At 35.2% G+C, this 25,761-nt stretch overlaps 1 protein-coding gene across 1 annotated transcript in view; it reads left to right on the forward strand.

Annotated features, from left to right (window-relative positions):
* Window positions 1–25,761, forward strand: part of GABRA2 (gamma-aminobutyric acid type A receptor subunit alpha2) — a gene marked incomplete at both ends in the record, with an annotated part of 55,292 nt that overhangs the window by 23,875 nt on the left and 5,656 nt on the right. The window contains 5 exons of the mRNA XM_080344052.1: window positions 1,039–1,106; window positions 12,331–12,551; window positions 14,922–15,004; window positions 17,931–18,074; window positions 18,851–19,003. Of these exons, the coding sequence (XP_080200178.1) occupies window positions 1,039–1,106; window positions 12,331–12,551; window positions 14,922–15,004; window positions 17,931–18,074; window positions 18,851–19,003 (669 nt within the window). The remainder of the gene's footprint in view (window positions 1–1,038; window positions 1,107–12,330; window positions 12,552–14,921; window positions 15,005–17,930; window positions 18,075–18,850; window positions 19,004–25,761) is intronic.

Below are 25,761 nucleotides of genomic sequence, written 5' to 3' on the forward strand. Positions count from 1 at the left end.
AAAATCTGCCTATACCACATATTTGGCAGAATGTAGCTTTTAGGCATATAGAAATGATTAATTATCTATATTAAATGATGATTAAATATGGAATTCATAGTATAACAGCAGGATCACTCATCTAAAAGGCAGTTGTATTACTTTTAGGAATGGGAAATTCTGGGGTTATTCAAATTGCAGCTAGTTGTATTCAAATATTTATTTTCCAGCCAGCAACTGGCTTTAAGGCAGAGAATTTCTCATGTTGACTGTCTTGAGTGCAGACAGTAGTTGGCAACTGCTGTAAGAAATTTCCTGCAAGTGTGTGATATCCCTCTTAGTGAATATCATTCCATTTTGAGCCTAATTGAAAACTGAAGATAGAAAACTCAGCAATTATTTTTCCCTGCAGTACAATATTTAATATTCTGATTTCATGGCTGTCTGACTACAATGATTAGGAAGAACATTTTCTTATAGTGTTTATAGTACCACAACAATGTATCAGGAGCACAGCATATCAAGGGAAGGAACAATTATGTTAAAATACAAGGCACCTAAAAACATACCAAATTAAAAGTAGGATGCTGTTGAGTGTTGCATTTGTTGTAGTCAATAATTGCTTTTTAAGGTTTTTCTTGTCTTTGGCTTTGAAAAAGCTATTCTGCATGAAGAATACAGCCCTGAACTAGAAAGACTGCAGTTGGAACGATCTGCAACAACAGAGGTAACACCTCTGCAACAAAGGCCTTTATGTTTAGAACTGGACTACTGTGGTAACAGTGTGGCTATTTTTGCTGGTGGAGAAATGGGAAATATGTGTGTAGTTGCTGATGGTTGTATAGTCCTTTAACTAAAACAAACTACTCAGTGGGACAAACTCTTATCTAATAACCTCTGTGTTAAGTCAAGTAGAGACTCCCAGTATTTACAACAGGATACTGGTTAGAAGTAAATAAGGACAAAAAATTGTTCAAAATGTCCCATAATTTTGCATTGAGAGTTTGAAGAAGTACTGTACATTTAAAATGCTTGCTTGTTTTTTTCTTTTTATATCAGACAGTATTACTGAAGTCTTCACTAACATCTATGTGACCAGTTTTGGACCTGTTTCAGATACTGATATGGTGAGTTTCTGAATCTTTTGCATATATGGTAAATGGTATAAGATATATACTGTTAACTTCTTTTAAACTTGTATTCTGATTTTACTTATTGTAGACAAATTGGGAATAATGTCACTGAAATAAGGAAGTACCAAATCCTGGTAGTTCTAAAGATGGGAATTGGTTTATAGATTTTACATGATAAGAACACTTGTGTTAGCTGTTTAGTTTAGAACAGTGAATCTTCTGATTGTCTCCACTGACTGTACTTTGGTTTATATTCTGGACCAGTCTTGAGATGGGTGAACTGGATTCCTCTTGGATGAAACTAAGGTAAATGTGCACTGTAGGAGAACACAATGTTGGGAACAGTCTGAAAGACCTGAATGGAGTCAGTCTGAAATAAACTTGAAAGATCTAGCTTGGAAGTTGGGTCATCAGCACGATTGTGTTGTTCTACAGATCTGTCTTTTTTAATTTGCACTATTTAGTAACCATTTAAAGGAAGTCAGTGACATTAAAAATAAACTGTCAGGATATTGGTCTGGATTACATTTTTTTTTTGGTGAAAATAGTAATGGGAAAAACTCTGACGTAAGAGGTCCTCGGGAAGCTCATTGCAAATCATACAGATTAGGGAGAATGTGTCACACTGGGGAGAAAAATCTTCACAAATATAAAATCTCTAAGAGAAAAGAAGGGAAGGATAATCTGAAAGTTACTTTATCTGCCCTTACCATTCCTGCAATAAGTTATTTTCTGCATGAATTTTTTTTTAATTATTTTGAACATTCATAATTATATATGAGACATAAAATACTATGTATGTGTATAGGTATTAAAAATGAATATTTTTAAAACTAGGAAGTATTTACTTTTTCTATGAAAACTTTCAGGTTATGCAGTAAGCATCTTGATGTTACAGGCTAGGTTGCAATGATACTAAATATTTCATCATATGCTCTGCAATTTAAAAGTTATTTGGTCACTGACTCACAGGTAGTCATACCTTTGGAGAAGATATTCTGGATTTTTGTGTTTACTTTTTTGTGTGTGTGATAATTACAATTTTCAAGCTTTGCTTCAATTGTGATTAATACATTACTAAGGCTTCACATGAAAAGTCATTTCATAGGAAAACCAGACATTTATTTTCTTTTTGTCACTGTATATATTACTGATTCTCTCGAGGTGTTTTTTTCTGATGATGTTAAGTTTCTGAAATGATTCTTCTTTTATTACTAATTATAAAATACAAGTATCCACAGCTACATACCAAGGTGGTATGAACATCTTGACCTTGTTATTCTAGTATCTCATGACTTCACAGTATTTACACTTACAGTATTCCTGTGAAATGGGGAGATGATATTAACCCAATTTTAAAGATGTGGTACTGAGGCACAATGAGACTTACCTAAGGCTATGAAAGTCACTTATGCTTAAATGACAATTTAATGAAAAGCTCCTTGACCCTAATCCCTAGCTCCTAAACCACTTTTGACATCGGTGTGTAAATGTGTGGAGAAATCTGGGTGTCCATTTACACAGGCAGATGTGACACCACAGTAAGGGGTCAGGTCATTTGATGCTATGGCTCTAATGGCTCTGTGCGGAGGTGTTAATTGAAACAGAGAGCAGTGCATCAGAACGGCAGCTGATACTGTGATAGGTAGGTCTATTTGCAGGTAAGTAGGTAAGAGCGAGCAATTTAATACGTGCTGCTACAAGTTTCAGGGTTAATTTAGCATGTTCCTTTGATAATTATAAAATAATTTTCAAATGTATGAGCAGTCAAGTAGAAAATTTCAACATGTGAATTTTGAAATAGTAGCTTCCAAAGTATCACATATTCTGTCAAACATGAAGGTGACTAGTTTTTACCATGAGTACTCTTTCATTTACTGAATTGATAATGTAAACTACTACACTGAGGATTTATTGATATTTTCTTCTGTAAATGCTGGAAGCTTGGAAATATTCTCATTTTATAAGCTTCCTCCCTAAAAGGCTTCATGGGAAGAATAAGTTTGGCTCTTGACCATATCCTCCTAATTCTCCAGAGGATCCCAAACTGAATCTCAGATCTTTTCAGGAAGGTTGGGTCCCAGCCCCTGAGGTCCTCTACTTTCACGGTGTGAGTGGCAAGACCCTTAGTCACAATGGGTTTTTAGGCTGGACACTACTGTTGCTCGAAACTCTCATAGCCATGGCTGTTGGGAGCACTCCTTCCCATGGAATTTTTCATAGCAACAAAAGTCAGCACATGACTTCACCGCTTTGCATCATCTGTTTGCCGGTTTTGTTTGATTTTGTTTTGTTTTTTTGTTTTTTTCTTCTCCTGGGTTAGCATCTTGTGAAGAGCAACAGTGCTTATGAGCAAATCCTATCAAAAATGGAAAGGGTGCTCACTGCCATTGGAGATGTTAAATGTGTGTATACAGTATGGAAGAAGGAGGTGGCATGTTGAAAATGATGGGTGGACTGGGGCTAAGGACACTGTTGTCGCATAGCTGTTTTGATTCACAAAGTCGATAAAATGGCATTCTAACCCTTATTGTTGCTGAATTAATAGCAATTTGTGAGGTTTCTCTTTTCCTCACTAAGTATAGGGGTTCCCATTAATGATAATATAATATTTTGTGCAATCTGTGACTCAGTATTATTGCTAGAATGTAAGTTTTTATTCATATTCCCTTTATTTCTCCAGTATTACAATTTTGCTGAAGAATAATTAAGTCCAGGGAAATTTTGTCTTTGACTGATTTCAGGCTAGCTGAAGTTGTCATTGATAAATTTAGGAGGTAAAATCTGAGGTTGAGATTATTCTCCAAATGCGTTAAGCATGAAAACCTTTTGATCTTTGTTGTGGATTAACATTTTGACTAAGTTAAAAAGATGGTACTCTCTGTTCTGCCCCAAATAGTCAGCTACTAAATCTGTTGACTCTTGGCCAGAACTCTATTGCAAATTGCACTTTTAATTAACTACTGTGACTAAAATATTGGTGTATCTATATTAGCTGTGTCACAAAAATGCTATTGTATGTCAACCACAGTATTTAATGTCAAAGGAAATGCCAATGTACAACAGGAATTTTCAACTTCATTTTGCAAACTAATGGAAATCAAGGAAGGCAAACCAAAACATGTGATTAACAGATTTTATTTTCACTGTTCTGTCTTTTTGAGTTGATATTTCTCTGAAATGTTTAAGTTCAGTATTATGATGCTATGCCTTTTAGGCTTCCAACCAGATCAGTGTTACAAATTAATTTTGACATTGGCCTGAGAGAAGAAAAGCTGCATTGTTTAGAAAAACAAACAAACCAAAATTGAACAGAGCAATCAGAAAAAAAACATATATGAATTTTCTAAAGAGTTATAAGGCTAAATTATGATTAAAGAGGCTAATTAAAACATTTGTAATTGAATTAAAGTATTTAATATTTGGTAGTTCTGAGGTGAATGGTGTTTTTGGTTGGATTATGATTAGTAGGATAACAAAATGGAAATAATATAAACATTAAAACTGATTATTATTCTAATTTTTTTTCAAAGTCAATTATTTGAAGTCTGATAGTTTGACATATCTTTATAAATACATATGCTGCTAACGCTGATTTTAGCACTGCAAGGAAGGTACTTTCACAGCTTTTTTCAGACTTTCTTTCTTTCCAGTCTCTACTGACACTTTAACTTCTAAAATTTCTGAGATAGTCATAACTGCTGATGTCCTTGATAGAATAAAAAACCATAAATAATAAATGAGAAACATATTTGCTCTTCAAGCAATAGTTATTCTCTGTAAAACAGATCACATAGGCACTGAGAGCCTTTATATGAGGTCTGCTGTGAAGAAAGATTTTCCAAAATTTTACCAAATTTTGCCTCAGAGCAGTCTTTCTAATTGTCACCAGGAACAGTCTTTCCTGCTTTCCTACAACACACAATAAGTAGGTGGCAGAGCCTGAATCAGTTTTGCTTGAATTTTAAACTTGTAAGCTTTGTGAAAGTTTTATATTTCACCTTTCAACCTTAGCTTTCCTCTGACTTTGTGGGGTTTTGTTTACTGTGGTTATATCTTTGGTTTTCCCTATTGTTTGTACACAACAATTTTCCCTAGTTTCTTGATGATAGACCTCTATTTTTTCACTCTAGAGTCAAGAAATATGAACCTTTCTTCATGGAGATGGTCATAGCCAGGTAGTTCATTGTTACACACACTTCCATCTTGTCAGTTTTCAATAAAACTTTGAAAAAGTGTTTCGTATTTTTCAATTATAGCCAGAACAGAAATTTTCAATGAGGCTAAAAGTCAAATCCAGAAATGACTGAAAGGATTGTTACAGCATCTCTCACTACAACTGCAGAAGGTTCTTTAGAGAGAGTGGCTGAACTAGAAAACACATTTCTTTTTTTGTGTCTATTTTTTGGATTTCCTCATTCACAGAATCACAGAATCGCAGAATAACAGAATCACAGAATTGCAGAATGGTTGGGTTGAAAGGGACCTCTGGAGATCATCTAGTCCAACCCACCTGCTAAAGCAGGTTCACCTAGAATAGATTGCACAGGAGTGTGCCCAGGCAGGTCTTGAATGTCTCCAGAGAAGGAGACTCCACAACCTCTCTGGGCATCCTGTTCCAGTTGCTCTGGCACCCTCAAAGTAAAGAAGTTTCTCCTCATATTCAGATGGAGCCTCCTATGCTACAGTCTATGCCCATTGCCCCTCATCCTATTGTAGGGCATCACTGAAAGGAGTCTCGTCCGATCCTCTTGACATCCACCCTTGAGGTATTTACAAACATTGTTGAGATCCCCTCTCAGGCTTCTCTTCTCCAGGCTGAACAGACCCAGCTCTCTGAGTCTCTCTTCATAAGAAAGGTGCTCTAGGCCCCAAATCATCTTTAATCTTTCCATGAAACTTATTTTTTAGCTCTTTCAGGGTCTAGTTATTAGTTATAGTTCCTTAACTGGAGAGAAGCATTACAGGGCTGCATGATATCTAAGCCAGGACAGAATAGCAGAATGTACCAATATTATTTTTTTACAAAGATTAAAAACCAGCACCACGATTGTTTTACCATAGCTCTTGTTTTAGCTCAGTAACAGAAGACTAAAGAGTAAAAGACAAATAGAAATTATTAATACACTTGGCTTTCTTGGGTGTTGGAGAGCATCTACATTGTCTTTTTATCATTGATATGTTTCTGAAAATTAATAAATTGTTTGCTCTATTCCCGTTTATTATAGGCTCATGTCATTGCTTTTGTAAGTTAAATCCATAGGCTGAAATTTTGAGGAGGATATCTCACATGATGTCTTGCAGAATTTCTGTCCTTTTTATCTGTTGGAAAGACTTGTCCCTCTGTGCAGCATCCTGCCAAGTGGATGAGTATTGGAGATTGATTTGTCAGAGGTTGTGTCCAAGCTCTTCACTGATGTTAGCTCTCAGTGTTCCTCTTGTTTGGGCTCTTGTCCCTGGCACCAGGCATCCATTGTCTTTCAGGGTTGCTCTTTCTCTGTGTCTGAATAAAAAAGGGTAAGTAGAAATGTTTGTGTTTTCAGTGACAGCAGTGTGGATAATATCTTGTAGTCTAAGCAATCCCTATTTGTATCTTTCACATCCCTCTCTTATCCCCCCTCAGTGCTTATTTTAGACTCAGGGTTCATTCTACATCAGCTCTATGGAAAGAAAGAGAGAGAAAATTGTTAAGAGAAGGTCCTTTTCATAAATGGGTATGAATAGGAATAACATTATTTTCCCTAAATACTATCATTCAAACTGGTTAAACACATTTTTTACAGATTTTTTTCTAATACTTCATGTTTATGTTAAACACTTCAACAAAATGACTGAAGTTGGCAGACAAAGCAGAAATAAAAACCTTGAAATGAGTTCTCCAAATAGAGGAAAATCATGCTACAATTCCCTAGAATAGTTTTGAAAGTCATATATATCTGCCTAAAAGGCTTTACGTATTTAAAAATGAATACATGTTCATTTGAAATGCAGTGATGAGATAGTGTTTAAGTTTTTAACAGGGCTGCTAAGAGTTTTGATAAAAAGTAATCAACAGTGCAGTTTTGAATCACAACCCTCCTTCATAATGGAGTTTATTCAGAATATTTTCAAGAATTCTGTTCACTGGTGTGTAAGATCCACACTTCCCAAAGACTTGAAAGGAAATTCTGGCTGTCTGCTATTTCCTTCTGTGTTCTGTGCTTTGTACACATCAGAAGGTAAGTTTTGGAAAAGAACAAATAGACTGAGTTTATACATCTGTGCAGTGAGGTTTCATGTTAGATACACAGCTAGTGAAGTACTTTTACAGAGCCTGAGCAGTCAGTGTTTGTGACTGGAGTCCTGAGGGGGTTTTGGGCAGAGGAGAATTGCATCCTGAACTCTTTCAGTCCTGATATTGTTTGAATTTTTTTTTTGGAAGAGATAAGTAGAAATTGAGATGGAGATGGTAGAAACCTTGTCCAATCTGGTACACAGGCCTAGGTAAAGCCAAGTTATACAACAATGTGCTTCAAGAACTATGGGGCTTTGTAGACTGTTGTTGTGTGTTAGCCCTTATGTCTGCTATTTGCACCATGCATAAATCTATCCCACAGAGAATGAAATGACCAAGACAACAAACTAATGATTTGAACCTCCCACTGTAAACCTCATTTCAGCACTCACTCAAAAGCTAGATCTAAATGCTTAGTGAGGAAGTTTGGTAAATTAATTTGCAGAAGTTTCATCACAAATATGCACTCATCAAACCCACAAATATCGGATTATAGCAAGACTGCATATACTGAAAAGATTATTTTGCTTTGAATAATTGCATTTTTTGAGTCTGCTGTCTAAAACTCCTTCTTGGTTTTCTTGGAAGTGGTTTTGATACTTAGTTGCATACCAAGTGTTAATATTCAATAGTACTGGTTGCATACTAATACTGTTAATGTTTTCAACCTGAATTACACATTGCCTCAAGGTAAATATGACACCAAGAATGTGCTTTTTAAGAACTAAAATTAAGAAATTATACTTATGTAAAAATAAATATTAATATGAAGCCCCCATATTAGCTAGATGGGATTTAGGTACATGAATCTAATGTGTTTATTTCATCAGTGTACCCACCACAGTATTTCTGACTGTCTTTAAGGAATCAATAAAAGGATATGTGTGTCATTTTCCCTTACCTTATTTTAATTTTATTTGCCTTTTTAACATTTAATATTTTGCATGATTTAAAATTTGCTTTCATGGTTATACATGTGTGTCAGTTACGGGCTTTGACAGTGGTCAATAAAAAGCCAAACTTTCTTTACAGGATTGATTGAGAAAAATCTTTGCAAGTAGGGAATGAGGAACTCTGGCCTGAACTATTCACTGAACAAAGTGCTGTGTTCCAGGGGGTGATTAATAAAATGTTCTCTCTACTCCATGACAATACTGCTTGCTAATGGACGCTCACAATTCTTGAGATGTTTGGAACTCTTGCATTTTTACTCCAGATGGAAAAACTACCACCATCTGCTAACCCTCAGCTGAGAGGCCGAGAGTACATTTTTTGTTGTTTGAACTTTTCCCATAAAATCTAGCCTTAGCAAACAACAAGTAGGAAGGACTGCTTATACTCAGGTCAGTTAAAGTTTCTCCCAGAGATTTTTTTTTACTGTGCATACAGTTATGCCCAACTGCACACTAAAATAAGAATGAAATTCCTTCACCATTTTATTCTTCTGATCATTGAACTGGCAGAGATTCAAGTGCTTCTTAACATTGTAGTAAGTATCTCATTACCTGTACCTAAAATTTAATGCAAACTGGTATCATACATATTTGAAAGATTGTGTTTAATTGTACTGTATTAGAATCCAGTTGTGAAAGCACAATTTCAGAAACAAATTAGTAGGAACCATTTGCATGTCTAGAAATGATCACAGGAGTCCTTTGTAGTCCTGGACGTATGCTTGTGTGATTTTGGGAGATACTGCACTAGGTACTGTAGCGTGGTTTGGTAATGTCCAGAGACAGCGTAGGTTTTTTCATATGACAGAATATCTGCAGATTTTATGAAATGAGTATTGGGTATTAATTTGAGTCTTTTTTTCTAGAGTCCAGATTGATGTTTCTGACAGAATGTTAGTCTTGCTTGGAAAGTAAACATTACACAGCATTTATCCCAAAGTGGTATATCTATGGAATAGGAAATAGTTAAAAAATCTTTATGTAGCATGTTTTGATAAATCTCATTGATTATAAAATTGATTATTTTCAAAATACTTTAACAGTCACCTATTTTTTCATTTGTTTTGTATGCTAATCATTTTAGGGATATTCATGTTCATAAGTGGTATAGATTGGGCTCAGGACAGAACATGGCACCAGTGAATATAGCACTGGAATGTAAAAACACATGGATTGTATTTTACTTTTCATAATCGCTCTGTAAATGGACCAGGACAAGTTAATTTCATCTCTGTGCCTTGGTTCCCCTTCATACAAAATTGAGATCCCAGTACTTCCTTTGAAAAATGCACTGAGGTGAACAGAATGATTTATGAGTTATTTAAGAACCATCTGAGATTTTATTGCTATTGTGGTAAATGGAAGGAGAAGGTGTCCATGATTATTCACACCAGACCTTGGATTATTCCCTCTTTCCATCTTCTACATGTGTTGTTCTGTGAATGAATATTTCTGGATGGATTGGATAGAGAGATTAGAATTACCTGTGGATCAGTCAGAGATTTATCAGTGAGATCTTTCAAGGCTGCAGCTCAGATTCTCTCCTGCTTATTCTGCTTCCTAAGAAGTTGCCATGCATCAGATGTGCTTTTTTGAAATATTGCTGTTTTGATTTAGTGGCATTTCATGTCTGCTTTTTTTTTTTTTTTCTATTTTATATCTCTTGTAATTCTTTTTATACATGTAGCAAGACAGTGAAGAAGTGTGGCGTTTGAAAATCTTTATTGATGGAAACATGACAAAAACTTAAGATTTATATTCTAATCATTTATTTGCAGGGATATTTGTCAAAGGCACCTGTAGGACTTATCACTTCTGTTGAATTTCAGTGGGATTTCAAAGTCTTACTCCCTCAGGCTCTTCTTTCCACTTCTTTATACCTCAAACATCAGTCTTATCATACATAGCAATGATTTATTGGCAAAGCTTTCAGACAGAAACCACAAGGAGGCTTTTAGGGCAATTGTTTCCCTTGAATTACCTAGTATTTCTAGCCAGATTTAATGTATTGTTCCTGCTGCTTCTGCTGCTTCCGATCCTCCATGATTTTATGCATTTTGTGGCTTTCCCTGGTCTACAAATAAACTGATAGATAACTTGGAATTTATAAATGGGATTTTAAGTCATGTGATATTTAGCAAGTGAAACAACATGTAAATGAGCAAATAAAAGAGGACATTTGAATTTGATCTATCATACAGAAATGGGCAAATTGTCTGTGATGTGGCTGTGCCTCTGGCAGTGATGAGATACAGTAAAAAATCAGATATAATGTCCAAGAAATACATTTTTTAGAAGTGCATAATTTTGTATTTCACAGATATATTTACTAAAATATTATTAGAGATAATAGCAACTGGCATTAAAGAAACCCATACAAATTAAATGTCAGTGCACTGTTGTGTTAGTTTAATATTTGTTTGAGTAACTATAATTTTAATTAGAAAAATGACAAAATTATGTTGTAGAAAGACCTCTTGATATAGCTAAAAATTGTGCTCGTGGATTTTGTCAGGTTAGTTTATATGTATTTCATTACATCATTCCAAAAAGATCTCCCCAACCACCTGTCATAATTCCTAATGGCAACTGCTTTCTCTCCTGCCCTTGCCATGCTCCTTCAGGTAGCAGAATTCTCCTTGCTTTGTTCCGCATGCTCATCTTAGCCTCTGGCCCTGACCTGGAAAAGGTCCTCACATCTCCCGGCTCACAGTCACAAGGAGCTGAGAAGGGCTCTTGCTTCTCACTGTCTGCTCAGCAGCCCTTTGTACCACTGTATGACTGACTGAGAAAAAACTCAAGCCTTGTTAATCAGCACACAAGGGAGCCAGCAGAAAAATGATGGGGGCTGATAGGTTGCTTGAAATCGCTTTTACACTGAAATCACTTGAATATTTTATATTGGTTGAATTTTATCAGGACCTGTCCATTCAAATATAATAGACTGAAAATGGTTTACTTAAGCTGTAACATTTGCAGAGGAATTGCCATAGTACAGCCTGTTGTAACATGCTAATATTTAAAAATGATTGCTCCATTTTGCACCAGTCTAACAGAACTGAAACTGAACCAAGGTAGGCTTTGCTTCCAGCAAAGTTTTTAAGCTCTTCCATTTCCAATTTATATGCTGTGCTGACAGTAGCAAACCACTAAATCCATTTACAGCTCCAATTTGAAGTTAATTAATGAATTTACATTATCAATTTTTAATCAGTATCTTTTTTTGTTGTTGTTTGTTTTGAACAGTAACAAGACCCAGCAGATGGTATACCCAGCACTTGATGACACAGGCATCTGATCTAGGTCATCAGTCTGGTTTTGCTTGCATCCCTTTCTCCAGACTGTACTTCCTTCCCAAGATTAGGCATCAGAGAAAAGTTCAGCAGACAGTGTGTATCACCTGTTAATCATCAGCTGATGTTCCCTGTCTATATATTTCTGTTAATAAAATCCAACTATAGAGCCGTACTTTCCCCATTGCAAAAATCTTTCTTATATCAGTCTTCCTGGATATATTGTACCCTATATAGGTAGCCTTGTTTCCTTCCCACCAGTCGCAGCCCTTCTCTGTGCTCTTGAAATGCTGGGTTACTCTCCTTCTATTGCATCTACTGCAGGAACTATTTAATATCCTTCTGTGTATTTTTTCGTACTCCTTAATATAAAATGTCTGTGTTTATTGAAATTACCCTTGTCACATATACTATGTGTATCAGGTACAGAAATCTACATATTGGAAGGGCTTGGTATAGAAAGAACAGCTAGCAATCATGAACAAGAATGTCATACTCTGAATAAATTGACTTCCTGTTTATTATTCTCAGTATTAAACAATTTAGTGTAATGGTTATTCTCTCTTGACAATTTTAGCAAGTGATTTTTTTCAAGCAGAGCTTTTCTGTGTTAGCCCTCAAAAAGCAGATTAATATTTCATTGTGTCAAAAAAAAAAAAAAAAGGCAAAAAAAGCAGCATATCTCTATTCCATTACAGGAATACACGATAGATGTTTTCTTCCGTCAGAGATGGAAGGATGAGAGATTAAAGTTTAAGGGCCCAATGAACATTCTTCGATTGAACAACTTAATGGCTAGCAAAATCTGGACCCCAGATACATTTTTTCACAATGGAAAGAAGTCAGTGGCTCACAACATGACAATGCCAAACAAACTTCTACGAATCCAAGATGATGGGACTCTCTTGTACACCATGAGGTAAGTCTTTTCATCTATTCTCTAGGCAAGCTATTTCTCAATGTGATTTTTCCAGATAACAGTTAAATAAGGTTCCAGAAGATCTCATTTCTGTTGCAAAAAAGCAAGCTAGGAAAACATATGTTTTGTTTCCAGTTCTGTAACAAGTCTGTCAGCTGATTATGAGTTAGATCTGTTTTCCTGTATAATCCTCAGTTTTCATAGCTCTATAAAGTATTAAAAGATACTGACCAGCTGCATAAAGTGCTTTGATACCTTCAGATGGGAATCACCATGTAAGAATACTAAGAATTTTAAGAATACTCAAAGTTTACCAACTCCATCTTAGAACAGTTAAAATAGTATTTGACTTTTGCCTGTTACTGCACCCATTACACCAACCATGGGAGTCTTTAAGCAAATGTATTAATGTATTATTTCAATCAGTGGCAATCAAAACAAAAAAAAAAAAAAAAAGAAGAAGAATAAAGGCCTCAGATTCTTTCCAACAAGAACTACAGGGATAATATGCCTTATTCTGTAATAACTGTTTCTTTATATCTTATTACAACATTTTACTTAGAGTTTTACTTTTTGCATCCTGTGTGTGATTAACAGCTAAGATAAACATTTAGCTAGTAAAATGTGTTTGATTTGCTTAGAAAATAAATTACAAAAAATTGTAAGTATCACATATGCTTAGGCATAAGCAGCATAAGACTGATTTCTTCTTTGACTACTTGTTTTGTAATGAAGTTACCTGTATGACTTTTTTTGAAAATTTATCCAAATATCTGGAGACCCTGACTTAGTTTATTTCTTTTTCTTTGTGAATATTTAATAAATGGAATTTGTCATTAATGTAGACTTAAAATCCCCAGCCTAAGAAAGATATAAAATGTGAGCTGTAAAGCAAACATGTACTGTGCATTTTTCGCCTTGCAGCAATACCAGCATCCCTTAAGCCTGATTTACTATACAGCATCCAAACCCTTAGAGTATTGAATGTTGATGGGTAGACTGCTAATGATGTTGAATGATGTGGTTGCTGGACAGGTTCAGAAAAGTTTGCTGGAAATAGAGATCCCCATTTATAGTACTTTTGCCTGGGCTCAAATCAATATTTGAACTCCTATCTGTATAAACTGACTGTAACTCCCTATAGAAGGCATTGTAGTCATATGCTATAAATAATAAGGTGTTTGAAACCATTATGAAGAATTTTTAAAAACTGTAAGATGAGTCATGTCAGCTAGAATTAACTAAGCATTTTCTTGACTTCCTCATAAGTTCATGCCTTAGTAAGCATGTTGCTTCTGAGGGTATGAGATTAATGTGTAAACTATTTTCATTGTTTAGATTTTAAACAGACATTTTTGATCTGTGTCTGTTTAAAATGATAGTGTGGTTTACATCAGAAGCTCATGCAGTTCTTTCCTTTTCCTTCAGCTGTTTGCTGACTCCTCTTTCTCTGCCCCTTGCCTTCAGAAAAACTTTCCTGGGGAGTGAGGAAATACAAATATGGAATATTTTGGGGTGGAAGGGTGGGATAACATAGTGGGGAATAGAATGACTATGAACCACTGAGAGTACAGGACGATGTAGCTGATGTTTAAGGCTGAATGAAGAGGAACAAAGACATCCAGAAAAAAATCTCTACACAGAGGAGACTTACAGGTTAGTAAGGAGAAACTGAGCTTTTATTTTTATTATTATCTAATCTAAAATAATGGGAAAGAAAAGCCTGTCAAAAACTTTCTTCAAACTGTTTTAAATTATTTTTTATTGTATTAATCACTGTACTTGATATTGGGATATTGCTGGGATTTTTTCACAAAAGGAGCAAAAGTGAATACATTGTTAACATACTGTCATGCTTACACATAAAATAATAATCACAAGTAACATGGAGAATGAGTAGCAGCAATCTTTTGAAAGAACATACATGGTTTCTTTTCCTACATCTTCCATTCAAACTGAAAAAAAAAATTAAGAAAGCTATGGAGCATGGTCCTTTGGCAAATTAACCATATTTTATATGCTTTTGTAATGAGCCTTTGGGACCCATATAACCACACATGTACCTCAGAATATTATGAGAGGAAAATGACTGTTCTTAACAACCTGCAGTTACATAATTCATATTTTCATTTAAATGGCCTTTCCTCATAGTTTCGAGGTCAGTTCTTTCAAGTTTTTGATGTGATAAGTCAATGCCTTCCAAAGGAACACATAAAAGGGAAGAAGCAAGAGCTGATTTAAATTTTAATTAGTTTAATATAACATTTCAGTTTCATCTCCTAAATCAGCATGAACTCTGTTCATTTCTGTGGAATTGATTTTCTTGTCCTGCTAACTGACTTAAATGCATAGCGGTCTTTTGCCTTTTAGGCTTACAGTCCAAGCTGAATGTCCAATGCACTTGGAGGACTTCCCTATGGATGCTCACTCATGCCCACTGAAATTTGGCAGCTGTAAGTATATAACCAGAAGTATAGCTGTTGGTTTGTGAATATCTAACATTGCTCGACATCACTTTCTTTCAGTAGGTTGTTACATGAGAGATTTAAAACACAAGATGGTACTTCTAAAAAATTTGTAACCTGACACACGTTTCTCTATTCAGTCTTGTGTCTTCAAATGTATTTTAAAGCTTTCTTGGTTCCAGTTAACAATAAACATGATGCACCTAATTCAGCACTGCATTGATCAACCTTTATTCCAGCATGCAAACCATACCGATGAATGCAGACTTGGGTCCGTGTAGCCTGTATAAAATGTATGTGACATATCAATGAAAGGCAGATTAAAGAATATTTTTCTCATTTACTAAAACATTTATTTTCTCTTCATTGTTAATGATATTTCTTTTTACATTCCTAGTCAATGTAGGCAACAACAGATGGCTCCTTGTGAGAAAAAATTTCACTCAGTGCATCTCCATGTTAGATAAGTGGACTTTGATCTCACTAGTATTATTTCAACAGCAGCATAGCTTAATTTACCTATATTACAGCCTTTATTCTTTTTCTTTGTGAATTAGAATCACATTATATATATTTCCTGGATTTTGTATGCTAAAAGGTTTTCCTTTTTTCTTTGGCTGCAGCCTACATTCTCTGCTGGGCCCAGGAAAGGGAGTGTTTTTCTGAGGAAACTCGTTAATACCTTTAATTTTTTTGCTGATTCTGCATTAATTCCAGCCACCACGGGTTACAAAACAAGTGATATGCTGCCACTAAAGACATCATTGACCAGATGAACATTATCAGAGCACTGTGCACACTCACTCCATAACCCTGACATATCACCTTTCCTTGGAGTTTGGAGCAAGTTAAACCAATCCTGTGTTTCTGATGATATTTCTGCCCTAGAGGGAAGAGGGAAATATTAACTACGGAGATAAAAGATCATTACAATTAATAATATTTGTATCATCAAGCCTTTTTTGCACCTTAAATATTATCTTTATAATACATAATACAGGTTAACGAACATCAGAGATGTTAGCTGAAATCAGCTGCTAACTGATAATATTTATGTATATGTATCCAGCAATATATGTTTGATTTATAAGGTGTTGGGGGGAAAAAGCCTCATATGTAGCCTCAAAACAACTGAAAAAAAAAGAAAACAAACCAGGATGATGAAACTGATACTCAGGCCAAGTGTCTACTTTATAATATGAATTAATTTCCATTCCTAAGTTGGAAACCCTTCTGACTAGGTATATTAGACATTGTGCGAACAGTTTATTTTTTTCCTCTATCTCTTTTTTTTTTTTTTTTTTTTATGAATTTGTTCTTTGTTCTCTGTCCATCATTTCTGGTTTTCTAGTAAACAGGAAAATTCAACTGTGAGCTGTCTTTTAATTTCCCCATAGTCACTTGTGCGCTACCCTGGTGGCACATCCAGGCGACTCTTATTTCTGTTCATTTTGAACAGTTTCACATTCATTTTATTTCTTTACCTAGAACTAATTTTTAGGCTACTGTGCATTTTTCAGATTTTATTCTGTGATAGAATTTGAATGATGAATAGTAGTGAAAATACGGAGGAATCCTGAGGATTTTGGTTTAGCTGAGGCAAGTCTGCCAGTAGTATGTGTATGTCACAGGTCTTCATGTGCTGCTAATCTTACATTGCTTGGACAGTCATTGGCCTGAATGTCCCAGGCATTTTTTTGTTATACACAAGAGAAAAGCCAAACAATGTATAGGAGAAGCTGTAGCTTAATAGTTTGCCTTTCTTTATCCTCATCAAAAAGTCTAGCCAACAGTGGGGAGGATGGGGACAAATCAGCAATTGACAGTTGTGCTGGTTTTCATTAAAGCACAGGTCTTCTTGTGGCAAGCTGGAAAGATAGAAGGAAAGTGTTAAAAATCCCTACATGCTGCCCACCTGCTAGATCTTGTTAGTCATGCAATTTATGGATAGTTGCAAGAAGAAGCTTCTTTCTGGGCCTCCATAGATTTCTGAAGTGAAACTGGTTGCAGACCAACAGAAATGTTGCTTTTCTATTTCACCTCAGTACAGTTATGGTATAAAAATTAAAATGTGCTTGTCTCAGTCAATCAAAATGAACACAAAATTTCTTCCATCAGTGGTTTACCCTTTTCCTTTCATACTTCATTGCTTTAGTAGGATATTAGACTGTAAAAACTTGCAGGACATACTAAATATTTTTCTTACTGGAAAGCCATTGATGCTATCTAAAATACTGTGTTGACTTGTTTTTATTTAGGTTATTTTGACAGACCCTAGGCTAATTGTATGTTTGAACAGGAATGCACTGAGAGTCAGTGTCAGTGTGTCCCACAAAAGCACGCCCTGATAAGGAGTGAAATTTAAGATGGTACGCAAGGCAGAACACAGAGCTCCTACAAGTTTGTTAAGGGCATTGTCAGAGAGCCTGGCTTCCCATATTTAGGTATGAATATCAGCTAATAATAAAATGCCTGTGATACACTCCCAAAGTGGAGAGTGGGGAAAATGGAAAGTCAGAACAATATAGGAATGAATTTTCAGAAATGTTATGTGCCCTAAATCTTACAAATTGTTGTTCTTTTCACTTGGCTTACCATGAGTTTTAGGATACATATAATATCTAATATCTGACAAGTTTTAACAGTGTAGAAGAGGTGTTTTTTGTAATTTAATAGCAATAAATTTGAGTTAATAAAATCAACAAATGAGTGACATGTTCCCATGCTGCAACAGGCATTTACCCTGCAGTAAAGCTATTTTAAATGGCCAAACATACTTTTTACTGGATCACTTTAGGTTTTTGGGCTGGGTTGTTTTTGAAAAATAACCAAGTTGCTCTTCTAATTCTGTGAGTTTTGATGGAAGCTGTTTAATTTAAATTGATGACAAAGTATTTTATTTTATTTCCCACAGATGCATACACAACTTCAGAAGTGACGTACATTTGGACTTACAATGCTTCAGATTCAGTGCAAGTGGCACCAGATGGTTCAAGATTGAATCAATATGATCTTTTAGGCCAAACAATTGGAAAAGAAACAGTTAAATCAAGTACAGGTTAGTAGAAGATATTTTGAAGAAAGAGGCACTCACTCAGCTATGAATAACATAGGCGTCACTGGTGGTGTTAGAAGGCTACTGAAAAAAAGTGTTGCAAAATGTGAGATATTAGGCAGAATTTGTTAATGTACAAGTAACACACAGTGACAGCTTACTGATTCTTTCAAGTTTAAAAGTAGCCAGTGACAGCAGAAGTGAACATCTCGTCGGAGACTGTTTTTTTTCAATACTAGCAGGGCTTAGTCCTGAATCCTAATTTTTGTAACCGAAACTTGGATAATTGTTTAATTTGTATGATAAATGACACTTTTGGTCTACTAAAATGTGAAGTATACTGTTTTCAACCATTTTTTTCTTCCATCATATTATTTGCCTATCCATAAATGCTGGATTACTCTATCTGGCTCCAGACTGTGTTCCTGCATGTGATAGACCCTCCTGATTCTGACTATAGACTAAGTTCTTAAGGTGCTTTTGGGCGAATGCAGATAATTGCTTATGTGCAGAAGCTTGCAAGGCTCAGGGTCTTGTCAGGGCATAAAACAGTTCTTGTAAGTTCCTGAACACTGATCTTTCTTGGACCTCAGTGGGAATAAGATGCAGTTGTGCTCAAAAACTTTCTTACATTCTCTAGTATACTTTCTACTACAAAATATGGTCTGTGCAATTTAACCCTAGCATAATTGGTTCTCATAAATGTACCAATTTCTTTTGCCAAAGATCATAACCTTTTTTTTTTTTTTTTGGTCTTATTCTGTTTTGTGCCACCTTAGGTGAATATACAGTAATGACAGCTCATTTTCACTTGAAGAGAAAAATTGGTTATTTTGTCATTCAGACTTATCTCCCCTGTATCATGACTGTCATTCTCTCTCAAGTGTCATTCTGGCTGAACAGAGAGTCTGTACCTGCCAGGACAGTCTTTGGTGAGTATACTGAGTAGCATTAGCTTTGTGTGCAACAGCTGAAGCTGTTAAAAAGCATTTCTGAAGTCTGCTTGGCAAAGGCCTTTTGTCATTCAAGTTAGTGTGTTTGTAGAACATGGTACTATTTCTAGTCCAAACAGCTTTCAACTGAAGCTTACAGAGCTCCTGAGAATAACAAAGTGTTTGGAAATTAGCACATATGAGACGATTGTCCATATATCCTTGACTTTATTAAGAGGAAGAAGTTTTCACAGAATGGAAAAAAGATGATAATGTTTCTATTTAAAAAGTAAATTTAGATTATTTTTGGAAATGTTTTACCTTGATATTATTCAAATATTTTGGTACTTGGTAGATAAGCACATTTCTAAATATATTTGTAAATGAAGACAATTAATTTTGAATTTGTTGAATTACTTGAATGTGTTAAACTTTGCAAGCTGCAGTTCTTTAAAAGAAGCCCTACTCTGGGCGTTCAGGCAAATCTTTCTCACTCATTCTAATTGGAGGGTACTATAAGGCCGTGAACAGCTTCAGCAGTGCAAAGTAATGGTGTTTTTCTTACATTAAGATTTTACTCTCTTCTTTATTAAAGCAAGGCAACAATGTTTTTCTTATTTGCATAACGTAAAGTTCTTTTAATTTGTTTGCTTTTAAAGAAAAAGAGACTAGTACAGCAAAAAGAAAGTAATGTCTGTATGGAATCAGCCAACAAGAAATGCTGCATAAAACTGTACAATTAGTCATCAGCAAACACCGTGCTTTCTTCAAAAAACAGGGCAGACTCAAATGCATGTTAAGTATGATACACAACAAAGCACTTACTGTCTCTCCTGGTAGAGAAAAAGCCACATGAAGAATTGTGAAAATTGCAGGTTTGAATATGACCCTTACTCAAGTCAGGTGAAATGGGTCAGTGGTTTTAGTGAGACCAGAATTCTACCATGTTTTCCCAGGCACTTACCAGGCAGATTTTTTTCCTTCAAAATCTGCTGTGAATTTGTCCATTTCTGCTCATCAAAATGCACCTTCCTGTTTGCCAGCTGTGCAAGTACACTGTCAAATACTTCTGTATCTCTGTCTTTGCCTTTTTCTGTACGCTTCTCCTATACATTTAGGACACAGTAACTCGTTCGTCCAAAAAAAGTCTCTCATTTTCTTTTCCAAAAAGACACTTTCCATTACTGTATCATCAGTAACAAGGCACTAAGATAATTTTACTGGAGTGTTTTGTCCCTTCCTGTAAGTATCTTTTTTTGTTGTTGTTGTTGGTTTTTTGTTTTGTTTTGTTTTTTGTTTGTTTGTTTTTTGGTTTTTTGTTTGGTTGGTTTTTTTCTTTTTTTTTTTTTTCTTTTAAAAAAGTAATATCTGCATAGATGCTTCACTCTGCTGGGGCTTTAGCATAATATGGATAATGAATGGTGTCCTGCTTTGGGATGTCTTGAGGGATCTGGGTAGAGTCGGCACAAGAACAGAACAACACGGCGACATAAAATCTAAAATCTATTTGCTAAGCACAATGGATATATTGAGGAGATAGCAATTTCTATGCTAGTATCTTGTTTCTGCCACACAGACATGCACCTCATGTACAGTCAGGGCTCTATCCCCTCCAGGCCAGCTCAGACTGGCACTGTGAACCCAGGGAGTCTAGATGTGTCCAGGCTTTGCCTAGTGGAGCAGCCCTAGTCCCTGCATGCAGCTTTTGTACCTCAGGCTTAGCCTTCTGCTTTGGGTTGTATGTCCCCTGAGGATCTATTCCTTAACATTCTTTTACACTCTAGATGAAATTGTCAGCATAAACTGCCAATAGCCTCTCTAATCATGCAGCCCCAGGCAAATGTCCCAGTCTTTCTCCATACCTACTGGCAGCAGTTGTCACTGGGATTTGCAATACCCTCTGTCTCCTGCCTAGATATGTTATAAAAACGTGAAGTTAGCCACAGTTTCATAACAAAGTTCATTTATTACTTCTTTGTGTTTTCTGTCTCCTCCTGAATTAGTCTTGACAGATAGAGCTGGGCAGGTACACTCGAGGTCTCATTTGGGTAGTACTTTTGTTTAGAGTCCATCCAATGACACATGGAGACCTTACTAATAAAAATAATAAAATAAAATAAAATAAAATAAGCTATTTCCAGCATGGAATATAAAAAATGTAGGAGATTTTACTTTATTTTTTTATTGATCATGCTTAATTTTTGTTTTTTATATAAAGTAGTCACTTGCTAGATACCCATCTTTTCATTGCCTAATAAATATATAAATATTAAAATTTGATTAAGTAAAAAGTATAAGTTTTGATAAAGTGCTTTTTAGAATCAATGAGAAATTTATTTCAAGTACCTTCTTGGGAAATACCAAGACCTGGAAGGGACTAACTACTGGAGTACAGAGGTAAAATACATGTTCCTTTCAAAGAAACAGAACTCCCAGTTATTCAAAGCACCACTTCAAATTTATTATTTCATATTTGAAAGTAGTTACTTTTCTTTCCCCTTTCTATTCTCTCACAATGTTGTTTCAAGTTTTAGGTTAACTTTAAGGGCTTGGTATAATGAGACTCCTTTTATAGTTGAGCTCTTTAATCCCTTTCCTTTATGGCATCTATTTAATACTGTTGACCTAAGCTATCCCAAATGAATTATAGCCTAATGTTATATTGTTTCAACTTTGCTTTAAATTATTGGAAGAAGAAAGTTTTATCATCGTTAATTAAATAAATCTTGAATGTGTTTTCTCTAACAGATAAATATGAAAAGCATTTGATTGCATTTTTAATGAAAGGGAATAAGCCTTGTTCATAATGCTTTCATTTTGTGCAAGATTACAATCTATTTTATTTAGTAATGTGTTTATTGTTAGGCATTTAGTGTCAACAATATTAGCAAAGCAAATCTTGTGCAGCTTATTGAATTCTCACTTCATTTTTAATGGGTCATAACATTTAGAAGCATCACATATATTTGAATAGCAGCATTAGATACAGCTGATTGATGAATCAGAAATTAGTTTTCTTAGTGCTACAGTTACCTATGTGTTTTAACTTACATTTAGTAGAATTAGAATGTTAACATGAATGTAGTTACATATATATTCTTTGATACCCAAAGCAGGGAAGGACAAAAAATAATAGTTGTATTATTTTTTAGTACATTGTCCAAGATGCTGAATTTTAAATTCACATAGCTATGTTCTTTTGTCAGGTTTCTGTTCTTTGTAATAATTTTGTTTTTATACTGTATTCCTATCCTTGTGTTTTTCTTGTTCTTGTTTTATCTTTTCTGAACTTGTATTAATTAATGTACATTTTGAAGCAAAAAGCCATTTAGACCTGAAATGGACAGTCTTTTAAATTGTGCAGCTACAGAAAGGGGAACTTACGAAAAGTTCAGATTTGTTCTCTGGTTACTTTTACAAGGGAAATGAATAACATAGAACCTTCCTTTTGAACAACTCTGCATATACAAAATACCTTCTCCCATTTTGTTGAAAAAATTCTTAACTACCTCATGTTCCAATAGCGGCATAATGACATGGGATGTTCATTGGAGTTGGGGTAAATAGCATTTGCTGTTCAGTTTTGGAAATTAGTTCAGCTCTTGATCGATGGGGAACTCTCTTTCATTGCCTGGTACTGGGACAGTGAACCAACATGAGCATCAACTTCATAATATGTATATGTAGTTGAAATGACTGAAGGCAATTTTTCTGGAAATAGATTATACTTAGGTTCTTGGTCTCTCATGCTATTTAAGGTCTTTTGTGTTCTTTTAGTAAGAAGGGTAGACAGAGCACTTGAGTTATTTTCTACAATCTTTCTCCCAATGATTGCTCGGACTTACCTCCCAGTGTCTGAGTAGAGTCAATGTACACTCCTTTTGCATTGTATTCTCAAATGATACATATACATTGTGTAAGTAAAAGAGAAACAGTATGTTGTGTAGCCAAATGTTATAGTATAATAGTTTAAAATTGTACTATCTCCAGAATTCTTAAGCTTTTGTTTAGACCTCCAAGAGTTTACTCTTGGAGTGATAAAATGAAGTATTAATCTGTATCTCTGTTAAAGGGACAAGAGTATTTTCTTTCTTGTATTTTATTTGTATTTCTAAATCTATTCAGGTTTTGGACCAGGTTGAGTGATCTAATTACCTAATAACACTTGCAATTACTGTTAAGAAAAAAGAAAGAGTGAAATAATAGAGCAATGGAATTAGCTTCCTAATTAAAAGAAAAAAAAGTAATGTATCAATCCTTTTGTGATATGTTCTTCAACCATTATGTGTATCTTTGCAAAGTGCTGTGGTGAAAAGATAAAATTGTGGGAGGAGTGGCATAACATTGTAAGAAATGGAGCACATTTTAAGCATTTTGTACAAATTATTTGCAAAGCTGAAGTACCTCTTTTGTAACTGAATGTCTTTTGGTAACTCATTATTTGGGCCTTTTACTTTGATTTTCAAAGGAGATGTCCACATTCTAACACGAGAAGGCCAGGTCATGATTTAGTTGACTAAAACTTGCTCAAATTAGAAAAAGCAGTTAATACAGAAGAGGTGAAGTTAGGGTGCAAAAGAACTTATCCCTGTCAAGGAGTAGCTTGACATTTGCATACAAATGTGGGCATAAGCTAGTCATCGTGACAGTTTTTAATTTTAATATTTATGTGCTAGCTTTTCCAATTTCCACTGTATGTTTTTAGTTAGGAATTTCTAGTTTTCCAGTTTACCTTTTCTGCTGTTGTGTGGCAGTGCTGTATACCATTGAGCAGCAGAAATTGTTTGCCCAAGGGTGACTGTCTAACTTTAAACACATCTTTAACAGTATCCATCTGTCCTAGAATCCAAAATATGACAGAGCTGGTATTTTCCACATGTATAAGTGCAGTGAAAAGTGTTAAATTTACAGCCCTGAAGATGGATATCATCTCTCCAGTGAGCAGATGCCATTTCTAAAACAGCACCATAAAAAAAATCCTGGGCAATCAAACAGCTCCAGTATTGGTCTGAATGGATACACCTGTAGTGATAAAAGATATTTAGCATTTATAGGCATGCATTGCTGAGAACAAAAGTTGTAATGATGTTGGGGTATATTTACTGTCAAGTATAAAATGCTTCATCCTTTCTGGAGAAGGGAAATACAATCAAAAGGAACTGTCAATGATTCATTTTTTTGCTCATTTTTAAAGACAAACTGATAACTTCTCGTGGTCTCTTACAAGACGATACTTGTCCTTGACTTTCTGGCACCCAACCAGTGCCACATCTGCTGGGTGCTGGACTATAGATGATAGTTATTGACCTGAATATAAACAGTGGTCTTTCTACATCCTAGTGAGATATCATCCAGTCTTATAGCCTGTTAAATTATTTAGGCTGCTCAGAGTAGTATATGATTTAGGGGAGAAGATGGTTTCTCTTTAATATTTTGACTACCTCATTGTAGCGGGACAATCTACTCACTGTTTTTTCTACCAATTTTAGTTCACTAGTGTTCCAAATCAGATAATGCAATGAGGAATGTTTTTTATCTGTTCAGTAGATGGATTTTGTGGGAATTTGTGAAATTAATGTGTTTTGATCTACAAGTTGACCATAATCCTGCACATTAATAATTTTTAAGTCCTCTCAGATTTAGCAATGACAAGGAGGCAGTCATTTTTATTCAATCATTCTCCCTAAAGAAGACTTGATAATACAGATTTTTCAAATTAACTATAATGTTACAAAATCATGTGTCTTTTGACTGAAGAAGAATAGCAAGTGTAAGAATAGTAGCAATTCCTAAACTGACAGGTATCATGGATTAAATTTTCTGTCCAATTTTTACCACTCAGTTCAGGTTAAATTACTATGGTAGCTTGGACATCACTGAATTTATGGAGTGAAGGAATAAATGAAAGTGCATTGGCAACTGTCTGACAAGGTGCTGTTTGATTAGCATTTGGGTCACAAATTGGTGTGGCTTGCTGAACTTTTTAGAGAAATTGTCAATGGGTAACAAGATACAAGATGTAAATTCATTATGTTTTAATTGAGAGTAGAAAAGGTCAGCAGTTGATCCTAAATTAGATTTCTGAAGAAGCCAATGGGGCTTCTGGAAGATTAGTTTATTCTAAAAGGTAGGACTTAAATAGAAGAGTACCTTAGCAACTGTATATATTTACATGTGGATAAGGTCACCTTATCTCTGAGAAACAATTACTTTACTGATACTTCTTTATAATTAAAATGATTTATCTGCAGCTCAGGACCAGTGTTAGAATTTGCATGTGATAATTTTAAGTGTAAGATAGACTGCCTTTTCCCTGAGGTGCTGAAAATAATTAAGCCATATGTTGTGTAAGTGTTAGGAGAGAATAAGTTATTTACAAAATAAATTGTCTACACATTTTCATACAATACAGTATGATAGCTGCTTCCTTTTCATTCTATATGCTAGTAGATCCCAACCGTGTCATGGCTGATTCCAGACCAAATCCACTCCTTTAATTTATGGAGGCTGAAAAATAGCAATTAGAGAATTATGTTTGTTATGGTGTCTGGGTACTGTGTGACCCAGCAGGATGTTTCTGTGCGTGTCTTCCCTGCTGCCTGGGCCTTTGGAAGCTCATCAAAAGAGAATAGCACTGAGGCCGAGTCCACTTAGGTTTGCTCTGTCACCCTTTGTAGCACCCTCAGAAATGGAGATTGTTTACAGGAGAGGTGGAAATTGCCAAGCCTGAAGAGGTCTGAGTAGGTGTAATTGCTGCC

Source organism: Nesoenas mayeri (assembly GCF_963082525.1).
Source record: "Nesoenas mayeri genome assembly, chromosome: 4".
Lineage (NCBI taxonomy): Eukaryota > Metazoa > Chordata > Aves > Columbiformes > Columbidae > Nesoenas > Nesoenas mayeri.